The sequence below is a fragment of the Saccopteryx bilineata genome, chromosome 2, assembly GCF_036850765.1.
Source record: "Saccopteryx bilineata isolate mSacBil1 chromosome 2, mSacBil1_pri_phased_curated, whole genome shotgun sequence".
NCBI classification, from domain to species: Eukaryota; Metazoa; Chordata; class Mammalia; order Chiroptera; family Emballonuridae; genus Saccopteryx; species Saccopteryx bilineata.
This window is the reverse complement of record NC_089491.1, coordinates 365,496,033-365,512,879: the sequence shown is the minus strand read 5'-3', so window position 1 is coordinate 365,512,879 and position 16,847 is coordinate 365,496,033. Positions and strand designations below refer to the sequence as shown.

General features: G+C 53.1%; 1 protein-coding gene across 1 annotated transcript in view; it reads right to left on the bottom strand.

The window, feature by feature from the left end:
- Positions 1-285: 285 nt before the first annotated feature.
- Positions 286-16,847, bottom strand: part of LOC136322658 (uncharacterized) — a 30,460-nt gene continuing 13,898 nt past the window's right edge. Inside the window, exons 4-6 of the mRNA XM_066254561.1 lie at positions 4,120-4,327; positions 3,002-3,100; positions 286-1,245 (exon numbers count right to left, since the gene is read on the bottom strand). Of these exons, the coding sequence (XP_066110658.1) occupies positions 3,010-3,100; positions 4,120-4,327 (299 nt within the window). The 3' untranslated portion in view covers positions 286-1,245; positions 3,002-3,009. The remainder of the gene's footprint in view (positions 1,246-3,001; positions 3,101-4,119; positions 4,328-16,847) is intronic.

The following is a 16,847-nucleotide window of genomic DNA, read 5'->3' as shown; positions in this document are numbered from 1 at the left end:
CACCATGCTCCATTTCTTCAGTCACATAACCACCCCTACTGTGTTCCCAGTGTAAGGCACAGGGCCCATCAGCTGTGTGACCTTGGACAAGTCATTCTACCTTTCTGACCTCAGTTTCCTCAACTGTAAAATGAGACTTGTGTCTAGACACAAAAATTAAAACACATGCCCACACAAAAGACTTGTATGTGAACATTCACAGCTTTATTCACAGTAGCCAAAATCTGGCCAACAAGTAGCCCAAATGTCCATCATCTGGTGAATGGATAAACTGTAGTACAGCCATACAACAGAACACCACTTAGCAATAGGAATGAACTACTGGTGCACACAACAACATGCATAAATCTCAAAACCATGCTGACACAAAAGAGCACACACTATGGGATATTTACACGGAATTCTAGAAGGCAAAATGAATCTCTAGAGGTAGGTCAGTGGTTGTCTGGGGTTGGGGAAGTGAGGGAACTTGAAATGTTCTTGATGAGGATGGTAGTTATGAGGGTGCATGTGTTGAAAACACTTATGAATTGGACATGAAAAATGGGTGGTTTCTATTGCATGTAAAGTATACCTCAAAGCTGATTTTCTAAAAATGAGATCAAAGAAAAACATTGCCTTTATTAGGGCTCTTTCTATGACAGAAGCCCAATTCCAGATAGTGTTAGGGCAAAAACTGCATTGGCTCATATAATCAGGTAAGTCCAGGGATGCAGCTGGCTTCAGGCATGGCTTGATCCAGGGGCTTACTGGGGTCTGGACAGAACACATTCGCCTTCTCTTAGCTCTCTTTCCTCCTCAGTGGCTTTATCTTCAAGTAGAGAACGGGATGGCCACCAGCAGTTCCAAGCCTGGAAACTTCTGTCAACTTGGCAACTCCCACAAAAAGCAAATGCCTCTTTCCTCATAGTTGCTGCAGAAGTCCCAAGAGGAGCCTCAGTGTCCAGCCTGGGAAACGTGCCTGCCTCTGAAGCTAGGGAGTTGGATTAGCCCAACCTGAACCCCAAGGGTACAAGGTAGGGGAGGTGTGGACCCCTGAAGGAAAAGATAGGTGTGATCCGAAGGGCCATGGATGTTGGGCAGACAAAGCCAACAAGTAGCTAGCACCTCCCTCCACCTACCCGTGGGCAATGTTATCACCTAGTCCTACCTCCAGACACCTCTGCAGTGGCCAGGTCATCAGGGACAGGCCCCAGACTCACTCGAGGTCCAAGGTTGCTTTCCTGCAATGCCACAGGGCTCTGCCTGTTAGATACAAAAATCAAAACAGAAAGCAAGTGCTAATCTCTTCCCCACCAGCCAAGCCAAACAGAAAGCCCTTCCTGCCTGTGCTGGGCTGCTGCACCCCAAGGAGGTAGGTGGAGCTCTGTAGCAGCTACTCTGGCCCAGGGCCAGAGGGAATGCCTTGCAACTGATGGTGTCAGGACTTGTAAGATGAACCTTAAGGGGGTGAAGGACGCCTCCATGGGCCAGGCTGGGCCAGAACAAGGAAGGAATGCAGGGCAAAGGGGTGAGAGCTGTAGCTTCTCAAACCAGAACCACCACCAAGCAGCGTCTGGCCAGAGCAGGAGAGTCAGATGGAAAACTGACGTAGAGGGTCCCTGCAGAAATCAAGAACAGTGAAGTCCCATCCCACACTGAAACTCACAGCTCACTTCCTAAGCAGTGAAGTGCAGCTAGCATTAAATGAGCATCTTCTCTAAGCCAGACATACTCAGAATTCTCTGTGAAGTGTCCTCCCAGAGGGGAGGGAAAGGGATTGACAATGTCATATCTATATTCAGAATAAACCTACAAAGCAGACACCTTCCTAAAGGTGCTCATGCCCCAAGCGCTGGGAGCTTAAGGCCCCAGCTAAGTGGCTGTGCTCGATCAGACTCCTGGGCAAAGGCTTGTCTCCCCTCATGGCTGCTAGTTGAGCTAAGGGTATTTCTGACCTAGGTAAGCCAAGGCAGTTTAGGACTATCTCCCAATCCAGCTCCCCAAGGAATACAGGCAAGACAAGCTTGAGCAGAGGCCCATCACCCCGTTTCCCATCACGGTGCTGGCCGAGTCGGCCTGCCTAGCCATCCTGCTTTCTGGGAAGCAGGTTAAATGGATGTCACTGCCAAGAGTGTGAGCTCTGCAGCAAAGAGCTGGGCGGGGAGCAGGGCGAGAGCCAGACAGAGGAAGGAGAGCCAAGGCTCAGCGAGGGGAGGTGTGGCCAAGGCGCAGGCGGGCGGGCCCTCCCTGCCAAAGGAAGTCCATGGGCCTGGCCCGGAGCCGCTGGGCTCTGGGAAAGTGGTGTTCCCAGCTTCTAACTCCGTCTCTGCCCACCATGTCCGAGGCAGGCTGGCCCTCTGGCTCTTCAGACTAGCCCGGGACAGAGCCAGCCCTTCCTGGAGCTGCCGGTGCGCCCGGTTCCAGCTGACCCTCAGGCCAGGCCCTCAGGGTCCAGCTCTGTAGGAAAGATGGAGGGGCACGGACAGCCCCCTGTATGTCTAGGCACCCCAGCAGGGGTCCTGATCCTAAAGGCCACCAACTTGGAGCAGGGCCCAGATAAGCAAGCCCCACACAGGCTATGCCCCTTCTCAGGTGCCTCTGCTAGTTGAGCTAAGGGTATTTCTGACCTAGGTAAGCCAAGGCAGTCCAGGCAGCAAGAAGGGAAGCAGTGGTCATCTGCCACCCACAGCTGGGGGACCTGGGCCACAGGCCTCCTGCATGCTCTCAAAATGGGGCTGCATGCTGCCCTCCCCGGAGCTGGGACCCTAGGCAGTACCGCAGGCTGAGCGGGGCAGACTGTAGGTCCAGGCCGGCCACGTGCACATCCGCTGCGGGGAAACGAAGGGACAGCAACCCAGTCTCGGTGTGGGGCTGATTCCTCCGCCGGCAGATAGCAGCACCCACCTACCCACTTCAAGGGTTCCATCAGCACAGTAACCTAAGTACTAGGAAGCATGTACGCTTGTTAGAGTTATATAAGTTAATTACAAATAAGAATTATTACTGAAAGAGCACTGACCTTGGGAGTCAGAAGCTGCGGAGGAAGGCCCAGCTCAGCCACGTCCTAACCGTGTACTCTCCGGCAAGTCTCCTGACCTCCTCGCCTTCAGCCCTCCTCCTGTAAAATGAGGATCAAAAGATGACTCTGAGCAGCAGAGACAATCACGGAAGTGAAAATCTGCCAGCTGCAAATGGTCACATCACCTGGGCAGACTCGGAGGGCAGAGCTGGGGGAAGCCGCTCCCCTCTCTAACCTGCGGGCACGTAGTGGACAGTTCCCTCCCTGGCTGCTTCACGGAATCAGCTGAGGAGCACCAGAAAAACAAGAAGATACCAAACCCGGGTTCCCCAACAACTCAGAGCCAACTGGTCTGGTGCAGGGGGTGGGGGTGGGGGTGGCAGGCACTGTCGTTTTGTTAACACTCTCCAAGTATTAGGTGACAGGATTGAGAAGCAATGCAACAGCTCACTTAGAAATCAGCTGGGATGTAGCCCACACTTCCAGCATCCGGCCCAACAACTTCATCCATCAGTTAGTTCAGAGAGACCCAGGGCGGCTCCAAACCCCTCCAACAAGGTCTCCAAGCTCCCTGTCCGGAGGTGAGCTTCAGCCCACAGTGCATCCCACCTGGACAGGGCACAGAACCATCACTCAAAGGGGTCAGGAGCCTCGCCTGTTTTAAAAGCCTCAATCCTGCTGACTGGATGGGGGTGAACTGGCACGGGGAAAAATGCTGGAAGGATAGATTTCATTAGCCGACATTATCCCCGGCTATGGGCATTTATAAACCTTTTCTATTTTCGAAATGCTCTACAGTGCAAGGCAGTTGTTTTATACATGGGGGAAACAGTATTGTTTTATATATTGATTTACTGCCTTGCAAAAAAATTGATACAGTGTCTTTTGTAAATGTTTTGGGGTAAAGACGGAGAAACATACTCAGGAACAAGGAGTTTTTGAGGGAGAGAGAAGGGGCCTCAGAGACAGCTGAAGTTAGCACAGGCTTAGCCGATGAGTATGGAACACGCTGTCTCGCCCTGTGTCCACTGTACGCTGTGAGGATCTCATTCCACGAGCTCCACCCACCTCTTACCGAGGAGGGACAATCACTCCCCCACACCCTTGATAACCTTTACCTGGGAGCTGCCCCCATCCCTGGGCAGGAAGACACCGAGGCTCCAGAGCAAAGCCAGCCCCTCAGACACTGTCCCGGGGGAGCAGGTGGGAGGCAGGCGCGGACAGCCAGGGCCGGCTGGCCAGGAATGAGATGATGGCGGTCAGGGTTCCACACACGATCATCTTCTTGAGTGACGAGAGCTTTCGAGTCAGCACCTGGGAGGAAACCTGAGAGATACCTGGAGGATGAATTTCCCCTGCTGACCTGGGAGGTCAACGAGACAGGAGGTGGGTTTTGCTGCCTGTCCTCTGCCTCATCTGTCTGTCCACAGGCACCTGCTCCGCCTCAGCGGGAGAGGAAGATTCTGTTGCTGTGAGAGCTGATGACATGCTCGTGACATTGGTGTTCTCGGGTGAAGGTGGGGGTGGAGCATGTCACAAATTGATGTATTGGCTACTTAATAATCCCCCCAAAACTCCAAATCCACCCAAGGTAAGGCCTTGGCTTCGCCAAAATATCTATGGGGTGGAGGTAGAAAAGGTGGGGTGGGGGCACCTGTTGATAATGGAGGAGACTCAAGAAGTACGACAGGGATAGAACCCCCAGCAAGCTCCAGGGTCACAGTGCGGGGAGGGAGTACCTGTACCCACTGCAAGAGTATCTGCAACATGGCCAGCGCACTGGGTCTCAGAAAGTGGACTGAGGCTCCTTCTGCATTAAAACACAGTGCAAGTTCCCGCCCAGGCGCCCCTGAACAGTTCCAGCTTCTCAGAAAAGGTGGGGCACCCTGGCCAGCCCAACACTGTGGCCCCTGACATAACTGGCCCCAAAGCCGCCCTTCCTCGTACCCTGTACCTTCACCCCCACAAACCAGGGAGACCCTCCGATCCACGCGGGAATACCTTAATACCCAATCTTCCACCAGAAACTGGTAAACATAAGCAAAGCAATACGTCAGCCCAGTGAAACTTTTAATGATCTGCAAGTCCCAGCTGGACCCCCAGGAAGCCCTTCCCATCCCTTAGTGGCCAGATAGGTGAGGGCTGGGTTGGCAGCCACTGCCCGATGCCCACCGCAAGAGCAATAAGGATTTTTAGGGGCATTATGACTTGAGTCAGAAAACACAGCTGCCCCTGAAAGTCCCTTATTTTTCTTGCTGTCTAAATACTCCAGGTGAGTCAGCAGTTGACTGGCTGGCCCAGGTGAGTGAAGATAGTGTCCCCTCACTTTACACAGGCCCACCTCCCCACAGCCCAGGGAAAGCTCTGTGGTGGGTCGGCGGCTGTGGGGTCTCCACAGTGGCAGTTTTCTCCAGGGGTTGGTCTGGCCAGTGGCTGGCCTCACTGCCCCCAGAATGACCAGCCTTTGCTCCACCCAGAGACAACTCGGAGCCCATGCCTTCTGCCCACAGGGACACACATCCCGGCTGAACCCCAAGTGGACAAGCGCAGCCCAGGAACCAGGAAATGCAGTAAGACTAGGAAAAGGGGCATCAGGCCTCTGTCTTCCAAGGTGGGGTGTGGACCCACCTTGCAGAGACTGAGCACCTAAACGATGGTCGCAGGCTCGACACTGATGCTTGAACAGAAGAGAGCCAGCTTTAATGTCCTCTGACAGCAGGCCTGGTTCGGGTGGAGAAGAAAACCCTGGGAGGTGCCCCAGAAGACCCGGGGAGGAGCTGCACCCCCAGCCCCTCCGAAACAACAGCTTCAAGACAAGATTCCCAGCGAGCGGGACCGGCCCTGAGCGCGGGTCAGTCTCCCTCCAGCTCCCGTGGTCTGGTTTCCCGGCCTATAAAACGGGCCCAGGTGGGGCTGAGCTCCCACCACCGTCTCTCCCATTTCAAAGGAAAAGCAGCAGAAGAAATAAAAGAATTTCACCTATCCTAGCCAAAGGACCTGTTCCTGAAAAGCTTGTAGTCACGGATCCTCTGTCCCTGGTGGGACGCAAGAGGCTGCAACCTGAGAAACAGCCGCCCTGGGGGAGCTGCAGTTTGAGCCCCCCTCAGTCCAAGCCCACCCTCATCAGAAAAGGCAACATCTACCCGTGGGCCTGAGTAGGAAGGTGGGTCCTCCCCCTCCTCCACCTAAACAGCCTGTGACGAGCAAAGACTTCTGCGTGTCCCCATGGTTTTCAGGTGCAAGCCAATGAGCTGGCAGCCCCGTCTGGGAAGTGCGGGCTGGAAGACACGGAGTGAGGGGGATGGTCAGAGTGGCCAACTACAAAGGGAGGGAGGGGGCTGGTGACCGAACTGCTTTTCTTCTGAGAGGATGCAAAGGGCTTCTGGAATCAGAGCCTGGCTTAGAGGCCTCCTCTATGGCAAATCCCTCCGCCCACAGGCCTCCAGGGCAGCAGAGGCTCAGGGACGCTGACTATGCACAGACCCGGGTCTTTGACTCCTCTGAACTCCACGAGGAATGCCACCCATTCACAGGTAACCTGTCCCCTGAAGCGAGGCCATTCTACCTAGGGCTCCGGTTCAGCTGGAACCTGCCCAACTGACCACCAGGAGCCTAGCCCACCCTGCCTGGCACTGTACCCACTCCTGGGGGCCTGGTCAACAGTCGGGCTGTGGGTGCAGGACCTGAGGTGGCCCCACTGTGGTGAAAAGCAAAATCCAGAGCAGACAGACCTGGTGCTACTATCCGCTTACTCAGGCTGACTGTGTATAAGTCACCTTGCTTCTCTGTACTTCCCTCAGCCTACACACCTGTGAATAGAAAGAGAGAAGCCCACTCTGCAGGGTGACGTGAGGACTGAAGGGAAGACTATACAGAACCCTTAGCTGGCTCCTTAACAATAGTGTGTTCCCTCCCAGGACCTTTCTCTCGGCCCCTCAGACCCCAAGGGCAGCGGCTGGGCCAGGCTCCCTGGGGTCTCAAAGGACTTGGGCCATGGAGAATTCTTCCTGCCTCACTGCGCCCTGAGCACCAATGCTGCGCCTTCACCCCACACCCCAGGTCCTGTCTTGTTCAGACCGAGAGAAAACAAGCTAGGAACCTGAACCCTAGCTTCCCAACTATAGCCACAGCCCTTTCAAAATGACATTATGGCAACTGTCACCTCACTTGAAGTTTTCTGCCAAGATCACAGCCATACACGCCACCAGCAAAACCCAAGCTACCCACACATACTAGGATCAGAGCCATCTGAGCCATTCACGACATCACCGCATCATGCTTCGCCTACTACACAGCCCCAGGTCTGCACAGCCTCTAAGTGGGCTGGAGCTGAGGTGCCCTGGTCCCGGGGCAGTGCGAGGGAGTAAGATGGTGAGACCCAGTTCACCATGTCCTAGCCACAGGACCTTGGGCAAGCAGCCTCACCCCCCTGTGCTTTAGTCCAGTCCTCTCTGAGATCAATGGCGTTGTTGGGAGGATTAAATGCATTCATTCCCATCAAGGGCTAAGAACTGTGCTTGGCACAAAGCATCGGATCGGGTTAGCTATCATGACCATCCCCAGCTTTAGGTACATTCCTGAGCACTCCCACCCCGTCACCAGCACACTGCTGTACCTGTAAGCCCAGAGGCAGCATGGTCCCGGGACCACCTGCATCACATCCCTTACTAACAGTGCTGAGTCCAGAGCCCCTGAGGTCGGCTGGGGGTCCAGGGTTCTCAGAGACACCCCCACTTGAGAACCACTGCTCTGGGCATCTTATCACCATGGTAGCGGTAGTACCTGGCCTGGTGCTCAGTAATGAGGTGAGGCCAGGGGGGCCGTCCTAACCTGCAGTCAGAGGACCCCCCCATGCCGTGCTAGGTGGGTAAAAGGACCCACCTGGGCTTGGCTCTGACAGCAGAGCTAACCCGTCACCAAACCACCGGCCCCCCAATCCAGTTCCTCAGGCCTCCCTCAGCCAGCCTTGCCCTGCCTGGCCTCTCCTGAACACGTAGTGATGACCAAGGAAGGGGCTGCCCCTTCAGCTGGGGGCTGAAAAGCCATCGGGGTCTCCAGAGGAGCTGCAGAGTGAGAAGGCTCCACTCTGAACACAGAGTCCCTAAAATAGCCAACAACCCGCAAAACCACACTGGAGGGAGAAGAAAGCCAAGCAGAGCTATCACCCTTGTTTGGAATTTGCTCTAGAAAGGAAACTATGTACCAGTCCCACCCTGACTAGGGCAGGAGGGGGTTGGGCAAAGGGTAGTAGTCCCAAAATGTCTTGGGGGGACCCTCCTACAGAGATGCCGCTGGGCACACACAAGGCCTGGGCAGGGGCTGGCTGAGGTCTGGCCCCAGGGCCTGAGAGGCCAAACCCACTTCCGGTCAGGGGCCACACTTCCCTGGAACAGAGAGCTGGGCCAGGCGAGGTGGAGGGATGCTGATACTCCCAGCACTTAGCTTAGGGGACTGGGCCCTACAGCCGCCTGCCCCCTTCCTGCCGCCCCAGACCCAGTCCGCCCCAGGCCAGCCCGCTGTGGAGGCGGGAGCCAGGGGCTCACTGGCCTGGGGCCTCTGTGGCAGTGGAAAGCCTTCATGGACTCGCGGGCTGACCCGGACCTGGGATGAACAAAGCCGGGAGACCTGAATCTCACCCATCAGAGCCCCTGAATTTATGATAGCCAATCTCTCTGCCAGAAATTCTTTTGCTAAGAATATCTTGGCTCTTAAACACTCACTCCCACCATCCTCTGCAAACTCTCCAGCCCTTCCTGGTCTAATGCTGGTGGCCAATGATCCTTAGGTTTGGCTCAGCCCCCAAAACTCATCAGTGGGTAGAGGTCTGAGTGCCCCTTGGCAAGGCTGGATGGGAGCCCGAATGCATCTGTCCACACAAATACACACTCTCACTAATGAGGCCAGGGAGGGCAGTGCCTTCCTCTGGCCCACATTTCTAGACTGTCCAGGAGCCAAAGCCAGAGGTGAGTTGCTGCTGTTGTAGCTGCAATTTTTATCTCCCTAAAGGCAACTCCACTGGAGGAAGGACAAGGACAGACAGGGAGGCACGCAGACAGCAGGACTAACGGGGAAGAAAAGTGTCTATGTTTAAGGACACCTTTATCCATCTCACGAGGAGTCAGCAAACTGTGGACCCACAGGCCAAACCTGGCCCACCACCTGTTTTTATAAAGTTTTATTACCACACAAGTGTACTCATTTATGAATTATCTATGGCTGCCTTTTCATGCCACAACAGCAGAGCAGAAGAGTTGCAATAGAGACCCTGTGGCCCTCAAAGCCTAGGCTATTTCCTGTTTGGCCCTAAGCGGATAACATTTGTTGACCCTGCTTCTGACCAGCACAGCATTCACCCAGCGCCTAGCACGTGGCGGGCACTGAGGGTACAACAGTGAGCAAGACTCACTGAATCTTCATGGAGTTCAAGGCCTGGTGAGGGCCGGGCTCTCGGGCCACAGGGCCTGCCATCTGGGCATCCTCCATTCAGCCCACAGGCTGCTCCTGCAGCTGGAGGGTGAAGCCCTGGACAGGCTGGGACTCTGCCCCACCTGCGGGCGCAGAGCTGCCATGGTCACTAAACTGATGCCCCTACGGCAGGGCTGCTGTCCGTGCCCCAAGCCTTTCCGCATTTTCAGGTTTTAGAAAGTAATGCGGCACATTATACCACATAGTACACAACACCCCACCCAACAGGGCAGCACCATAATCAAATACATTAATGCCTCTGCAGTGAAACCCAGAAATATTCACACTCCCCAAGATAAATATAGACTATGCAACACTGAGTCTCAAGTCAGTTTGGGTCAGGGTTCCCCACAAAATTAGTTACAGAAACGATTTTTGTCTTTCAGAGTTGTTTCGAGTTCAGAATTTCAGATCAAGGATGGTGTGTCTGCACCAGCAACGTGCGAAAGCTGGTCCTGACTTTGTCCCTGGCCTTAGCTGGACGGCCCCACCCCTACAGACCGCCCCGCTGGCCACCGCACACAAAGAAAGCACACAGGCAAGGCGCGCAGAAAGCAGGAGCGGAGTGAACCAGAAGTTCTCCTCCAGATAACAGCTCACATTATTGCTGAAAAACGTGGCACAGCATCTGCCGGCTCCGCTGTCAGGGCCAGGGAAGAGCCAACAAAAGCCGTTTTTTCCAACTCCATTTACTCGGGACAAGGACAATAAGATTGTTTTCCGGTTACAGTTGCTGCCTGATGAGCGGCAGATAGGTGTTTCTGGGGAGCAGGTGAGTGAGGGGCAGCCGAAGCTGAAAACCTGTGACTTTTTCCCCCTTGTGTACTCTCTGAGCCTCCCTGTGGCCAAAGTTTCATTTGGAAATTTAAAATAATTTACTTCATTGCAAATTCCTAACAGCTAATTATAAAAATGTACAGACTGTATAATCAGGTTTCATATGCTCTAATTATACTCCTTGGGGTGGAAAATCAAAAAAATTATGTATTGTTTATACACACACACACACATGCATACATATATATGATATAATAGCACTTCTTCCAAAAAGTGTCAAATATCCAGAAAGTCTAATATAAAGGTTTCATCTGAAACTAATATAACATTGAATGTCAACTGTAATTAAAAAAAATATTTTTTAAAAAGTTTAAAAATATCAACTCAAACTTTAAGTGATACTGAAAAAATATCTTAATGCACTCCATGCATTAATAAACAAACCACCTCCCATAAAATGCTGCTCCTCTGTGTAAAAGGATGGTGTCTGAAAAGTATTTCGGCAATAACACTCATCAACCGTCCTAGAATACATTTTCCCCCTTCACGATGCACCACGTTTTTAGGAGTCTACAATGTCATAACCTCTATTTCATAAGAGAGTACTCCTATGAATGACTCCCAGAAATCTCCTCAGTGCCTAAGATTTCTACACCCCACATTGGGAAAGAGGTTCTGGGTGCCACTGGTGATCTCCACCTCACCCCGGCACCGGGAAGATTTCGAGGAGGGATTTGACTGTGATTGGGAAACGCTGATTCGCCTGCCTGACCCAACGGCCTCCTCTGGGGGTAAAAGTTCAGACGGGACGGGTGGGTTGGAAGGCCTGCATTCCTCCCAATACCAAATGCCTGGACAGTGTGTCTGGTGAAAGGGGGCAGGGCCAGGTAAACCTTCCTCACCCCTGAAAGCTGCCCACGTGCTCCAGGACTGCCTGCCCTAATGGGGAAGGGCCTGGGGGAGGCAGAGAACTGCCATCTACAGTCCTGCCACCACCGTGGACAGGAACACGTGCGAGGACATCACAGCTCCCTGTGGAGACACACCGGCATCGCCCTGGCGTGTCCTCCAGCTCGCTGCAGGACACGTGCTGCCCGCCTGACAGACAACAGCACTGGCCGCAGCAGACCTTGGCGCACAGTGCCCTCCCGGGCCGGGGCGGGGCTGCTCCCACTCCGGCCAGTCCAGTGAGTTTCACTTTCTAGTGTGTCCTCCCCCCCCCAGTCGCTTCTCACACTGATGGAAGAAAATGTTCTTTAAATGCCAAGAGAGAAACTCCTCAAAAATGTTCCTTGTTGTTTTCCTTTTTTCTGAGGACACTGTTTTCTTCTGAAGATGGGTAACAAACAGGCTTTGGTGAAAACCCTAACTACGTAACTTCGGTCCCTGGGGCTACTTAGTCTAATATGATTACACATTTAAATGCAATAAACGGGGCAAAGTGGTATTATTTTTCTGGGAAAAACCAACATCATAAAAGGGTCTTTATTGAATCAAGGGCCCATGAACTGTTCTGTTGCCTAATTATGGCTCCCAAGTGAAGGAGGCTGGGTTTCCAGGCAGGGCTCCTCACAACTCCCCAGCCCAAAGGGCAATGGGATATTTGTCACAACTTGTCTAATTACAACAAAATCCACCAAAAGGATGAGAAGATGCCAAGGTTGCCAGCAGCCCCCTCCCCCACTCGGGCTCCGGAAAACGGGCAGGGGTGCTGGTTCTCTGGCCAACTTCCGTTTTCAGGAGCAGGCGCCCTGCTCCATCCTCACCCCTTACGTTTAAAGTCAGGGTCCTGGACCCTGCCCCTGTCTACTGTCAATGCGTAAGTGGTTTTCCAGCACCCCGGCACTGCCCCCTTCTACTCCTATCTATATAGAAAAGGCCCATTGTCGAAATGTGATATTTTGCCAGATGGTTTAACATTCAGCAATCTAGCCAATATTAGCGTGCGCCCAGACCTGAGTGACAATAACGCTTGCTATCACCAGACACAGGAGGAGGGGGAGGGAGAAAGGCTTAGGCCGGGAGAGGATGAACCCTCCACACTCACCAGCTGGGAGCAAGTGGTTGACTTTTCCCAGATATACATACATGGTCTGGCCAGGCAAGCTGAAGACCAACATTTTGCTTATATACACGTCCTGGTTCCAAGTATCTGTTTAATTGCCCTCAAAGTTTCAAGAGCAAAGACACACTTTCTTTCTAAATTTTTTTCACGTTCTTAAGCTTGACAACAGTGAGCACGGGAGTTAGTAATTCAAGAGAATGTTCCCTGACTCTCATCTTAACGCGTCCCCTCAGGTAGGCTGGGGCACAGAGATGGCCTGGACCCCTCCCGCCCCGTACCAGGCTGTGCGTCTCTGAAGCAGAAACTCCGCCCACTCCCCAGCATACACAGCAAGGACTTGCTTTTCTTCCCATATTTTCTCCCCAAATATTAAGCCAACAAACAGGCTCGCCAGGCCCGGGCTGTCCTCCCTTGACCTCACTGGAGTTTCTTCCTTGGCCCCACGGACTCTGGGATGCACTATCTTGCATTTTCACTATAGGCCTTTTCTATCTAGATGGGGGTAGAGGGAGGCAGTGCCGGGGTGCTGGAAAATCACTTCCGCATTGACAGACTCACGGGCAGCGGTGTCCTCTGAGAACAGCTCCCATGGACTCCCGGCCACCGCACACCCGGCGCTTCACACAGCATTCTCACCCAGTTCTCTCAAAGCCCTACAGAGTGGGTGTGGATTCACACACACGAGGAAACCGGGTCTCAGGAAGGCGTGTCACTGGCCCAAGGTCACCTAGCTAGTCCATGGGAGAGCCAGGTTTTTGAATACAAAGCCAACCCTCTTTCCCTAATGCCCGCCTTGAGCAGGAAAGCGTTCTGTCTGCCACCAGTCACCCCTAGAAAGCCAGGTGCCACTGGCATGTAAGGGTGGGGGAAGAGGGCTCCCTGACAGTGGAAATGGGGCTGGAGAAGGTTATTTCTTCAGTGTCTGCTTGGGAAGACCAGGACTTACGCCTGTCACCAAGAAGGAGAAGCCCGTGTTTTCCCTTGACCCCCGCACACCCCAGGGCAGAAATCCAGTAAGAGGAAGTGAGTTTCATGAGAATGAACCGCAGTCTTCACAGAGGGATCCAAATTTCCCAGCTGCACTTCTCTGAGTTCTTCCCCTCCCCTCCCACTCCTCCAAACCACAGCCCCAGGTTCCAGCCTCGTGCCCTTCTCCACGCTCAGAACCTTTGAAGAGTCTACAGGGGTGCACACCATATTCAGGCCAACCCTCCAGTGAACAGAGAACGGGGCTCTCAGGCCCAAAGCAACAGAGCTTTGAATGTAATCAGATGATGGTTCCTTCCACAGACGCACCTCTCTCCCGGGTTCTCCTGGGCCGAAAACACAAGGGGTCTGGCTACAGGGCGATTTCAAAATTCCCCAGACTCTGCCAAAGGGAGGTAGAAGGGAGCCACTCAGTGGGTGAGAAGTCACCTGCTCCCTGTCTCTGCGTCCTGTCCACAGCTTGAGGCCAGTTAGAAGTCTTAAAGTCTCTAAAGCACTGAAAAGATTATGGTCTATCTCCACCTCTTGTTTGAAATCCAAAATCAAAACATCCTTGAGCCATAAAAAGTATACAGAAGGGCAACGAAATTCTGATTTTTTTTTTCCATGACGATCACTCTTCAGTATTTTTTTGGAATATCTAATTGTTTTCTCCACCCCCACCCCCCACTTCAATTTCGTACCTTGCTTGACTGGTCCCACTGGAGAGCTCCTAGCTTGCCCACTGGGTCAATGAGCGAGCAAGCCAAGAGCAGACGTGGCAATTCACCTCTGCTGGGGCCCTTCCGTGCAATGAGCTCAGTGTCAGACTGGAGTCTGGGCCTTTCAGCTGGCTGCACTGCAGAGCAGATGTGCGAGGGGCCACATCTGTGCCCCCCGGCTAATCCTGGCTTGTTCACCTCCTCTTCCACAGCTCAAGCTTGCTTGTTCCCAAGCTGGGAGGCCCTGCTATACACACTAGGCTGGGCGTCAGGCTCCCACAGCACCGAAGGCAGCTGTGAGGTCCCCCCAGGGAGCTTCTCTCCCTCGAGGGTCAGCCTCAGCTATCACAAGAGGACTCACAGCACCCCTCGGCTGCTCTCAGAGCTGGGGTACAAATGCGACTGCGCAGTGAGAGGCCATGCCTACCTTACCCATGCTTACAGCCCCATCCAGCCTGGCCCAGTCCCTGGAATGTGGCTGGTGGAAAATAAAGACTGAGAGACTGAGATTCAGGCAGGGGAAGGCAGTTCCAGACATCATCCCAGCCTTATGATCACAAAGTGGCTGTTGCCAGTGGGTCAGGTAACCTGCCCATGGCCATGCGCTAGCAAGCAACAGAGACTCACAGCCCTAGGTGTCAATCACACCGCACCCTTCTCAACCAGCACGTTCAAAGTAAGAGAACTGAAGAGATGAAGACTACCAGTCAAAGGTCTACTGTTGGGCGCCAGGCACTGTGCCTACATTTTTCATATAAGCCTCACCACAAGCTCACAACGTAGGTATCATAACCCTCGTTCACAAGGGAAGAAATGGGCACAGAGAAGTTACTTGTCAAAGGCCACCCAGCTGGTAAGTGGCAGTTAGGACTCCCAACTCCAGCACATCAAGACCCAAACTCCACCTTCACGGCCCTCACCCTCGGCTGCTTCGAGAAAAACTCTTCATGGAACCCAACTGATCCCTCCCTTCTGACAGCTCTTTCATACTTGTCACCCATTAGGAGCGCTGCTCTTTTGTGTAAAAGAACTGAGACAGGCCAAATATTTACCATCCCGCGCAGAGAGCAGCAAACTGGCCTGGCAGCAGGATCGGCTCTGTGCAGGAATGAAGGCCAAGCTGTCGCTACACCAACGGAGAGGACAGAATCAAACCCTGCCCATCACGGAGGGCTGACAACCTGGCTTTGGGCAAAGAGACATTGAAGATCTGGGGACACAGCTCAGAGCACCTCCTCCTCCCCACCACCCTCAAGGGCCACCAGCGAAACTCTGGAGGGATTTTTAAGCATCAGAATTTCTGGAGTTGCTCAGACTTAGGGGTGGAGATGGAGAGTCTGTTTCTCCCAACACTTCCTTTGTCAATCCAATCCTCCTGGACAGAAGTTGATCTTTCATAGGTTGGGATTTTATTTTTCTTTAAAAAAGAAAGAAAGAAAAAAAAAAAAAACAGCTACAGGGGTGAGGTTAATTATTCACCAGGTTGCAATTTACTTAAGAGTTGAGGGAATGCAAGTAGGCAAGACAGGGAGTGCAGCTGGATTTCGGGTCTTCCACCGAGTCTCTGCGGGTCTGGCTAAAATCCTTCCTTCCCACCAGCTTTCCACCTTGCATTTAGCTGCTTCCCGAAGCCGGCTCCAGGGCAAACAAGTCTTCCTTCACAGAGCCCTGAGGTGCCCAGTTTAGAGGAATGAACAGGGGTGGGGAGGAAGGAGGCATCTGCTTCAGGACACTAGGAGAATTCAAGAGGGAGAGCAAATTCAAAAAGCTCTACTAAAATACAAATTCCTAAATCTGATGGCTTCAAAGTACAAATCCACTGCTGGAGGCCAGGTCAGGCCAGCCCTCTGGGTAACTGATACAGCCACCTTTTGCAAAGGAAAAATCCCAAGTAGAAAAAAACTAATGGCTCCCTCCCCGCAAAGAAATGAAATGCCAAGCCATTCCCTAAAAATCTCTGAAACCCTGATCAGCTCCAGAAGACGGGGCACAGCCTGAGGGAAAGCTGCCTGCCTCCTGGACCAGGACAGGGGCGCAGAGCTGCCAGGCTCCTGGTGTGGTATTTCCAGAGATTTATGTCCTTTGTCCCCACAGCCTGTCCCCTCCAGGGTAGGTACAAAGCAGCCACCTCTGCCTGCTTATCTGCATCACATTGCTCCAGCCCAATCGTGTTTTTATGACCACACAATATTCTGGAGATTTCCACTTCATTTACTGTACAATGCTGATCCACCAGCCTGGGAGAAGCATGGGTTCAAAGGGAGAACTTTGTTTTCTCAACATGATTCAGTACTCCGAAGAAAGCATTTTTCTTAAATACAGCAAGGCCTCCCCTTTGAAGCTCCCCCCACCCCACCCCCACCCTCAGTCCACTCTTAAGACTGAGAATTGGTCAAGTTGCATGTACATTTATGTACATGGCCAAAGAAATTCCTTTCTCCCGTGATCCTGGCGTCCCCACCGTTCACTGACTAGAGCCTTTGGGACAAAGCTCACACTGAAAAAACGTGGGCCGACTGCTGTGTACAGCGCTGTGTTGTTCTCTCCTGGGCTCACAGGTCCAATTCTGCTTCAGTGACTCCATAGCCCACAGGGCTCCCCTCGGCTCAAGCCCTCACATGGCCCCCAAAATGGGGACAGAGGCATCAAAGGGTTCCTGCAAGGTGTACTCTACACTAGCCCACAGAGTCAGGGAAGCCTGTAGAAAAACATTCCAGGATGGGCCTTTGCACAACTTGGAGGGAGGTGGGCCAACCTGGCGGGGCTGGTTTTTCCCTCTCCCTCCTCCCTGCATCGAGAAACCTCTCCTGTTTTCCAAAGCCAGGAAGAAGGGGAAGCAAGAAGCACTGCT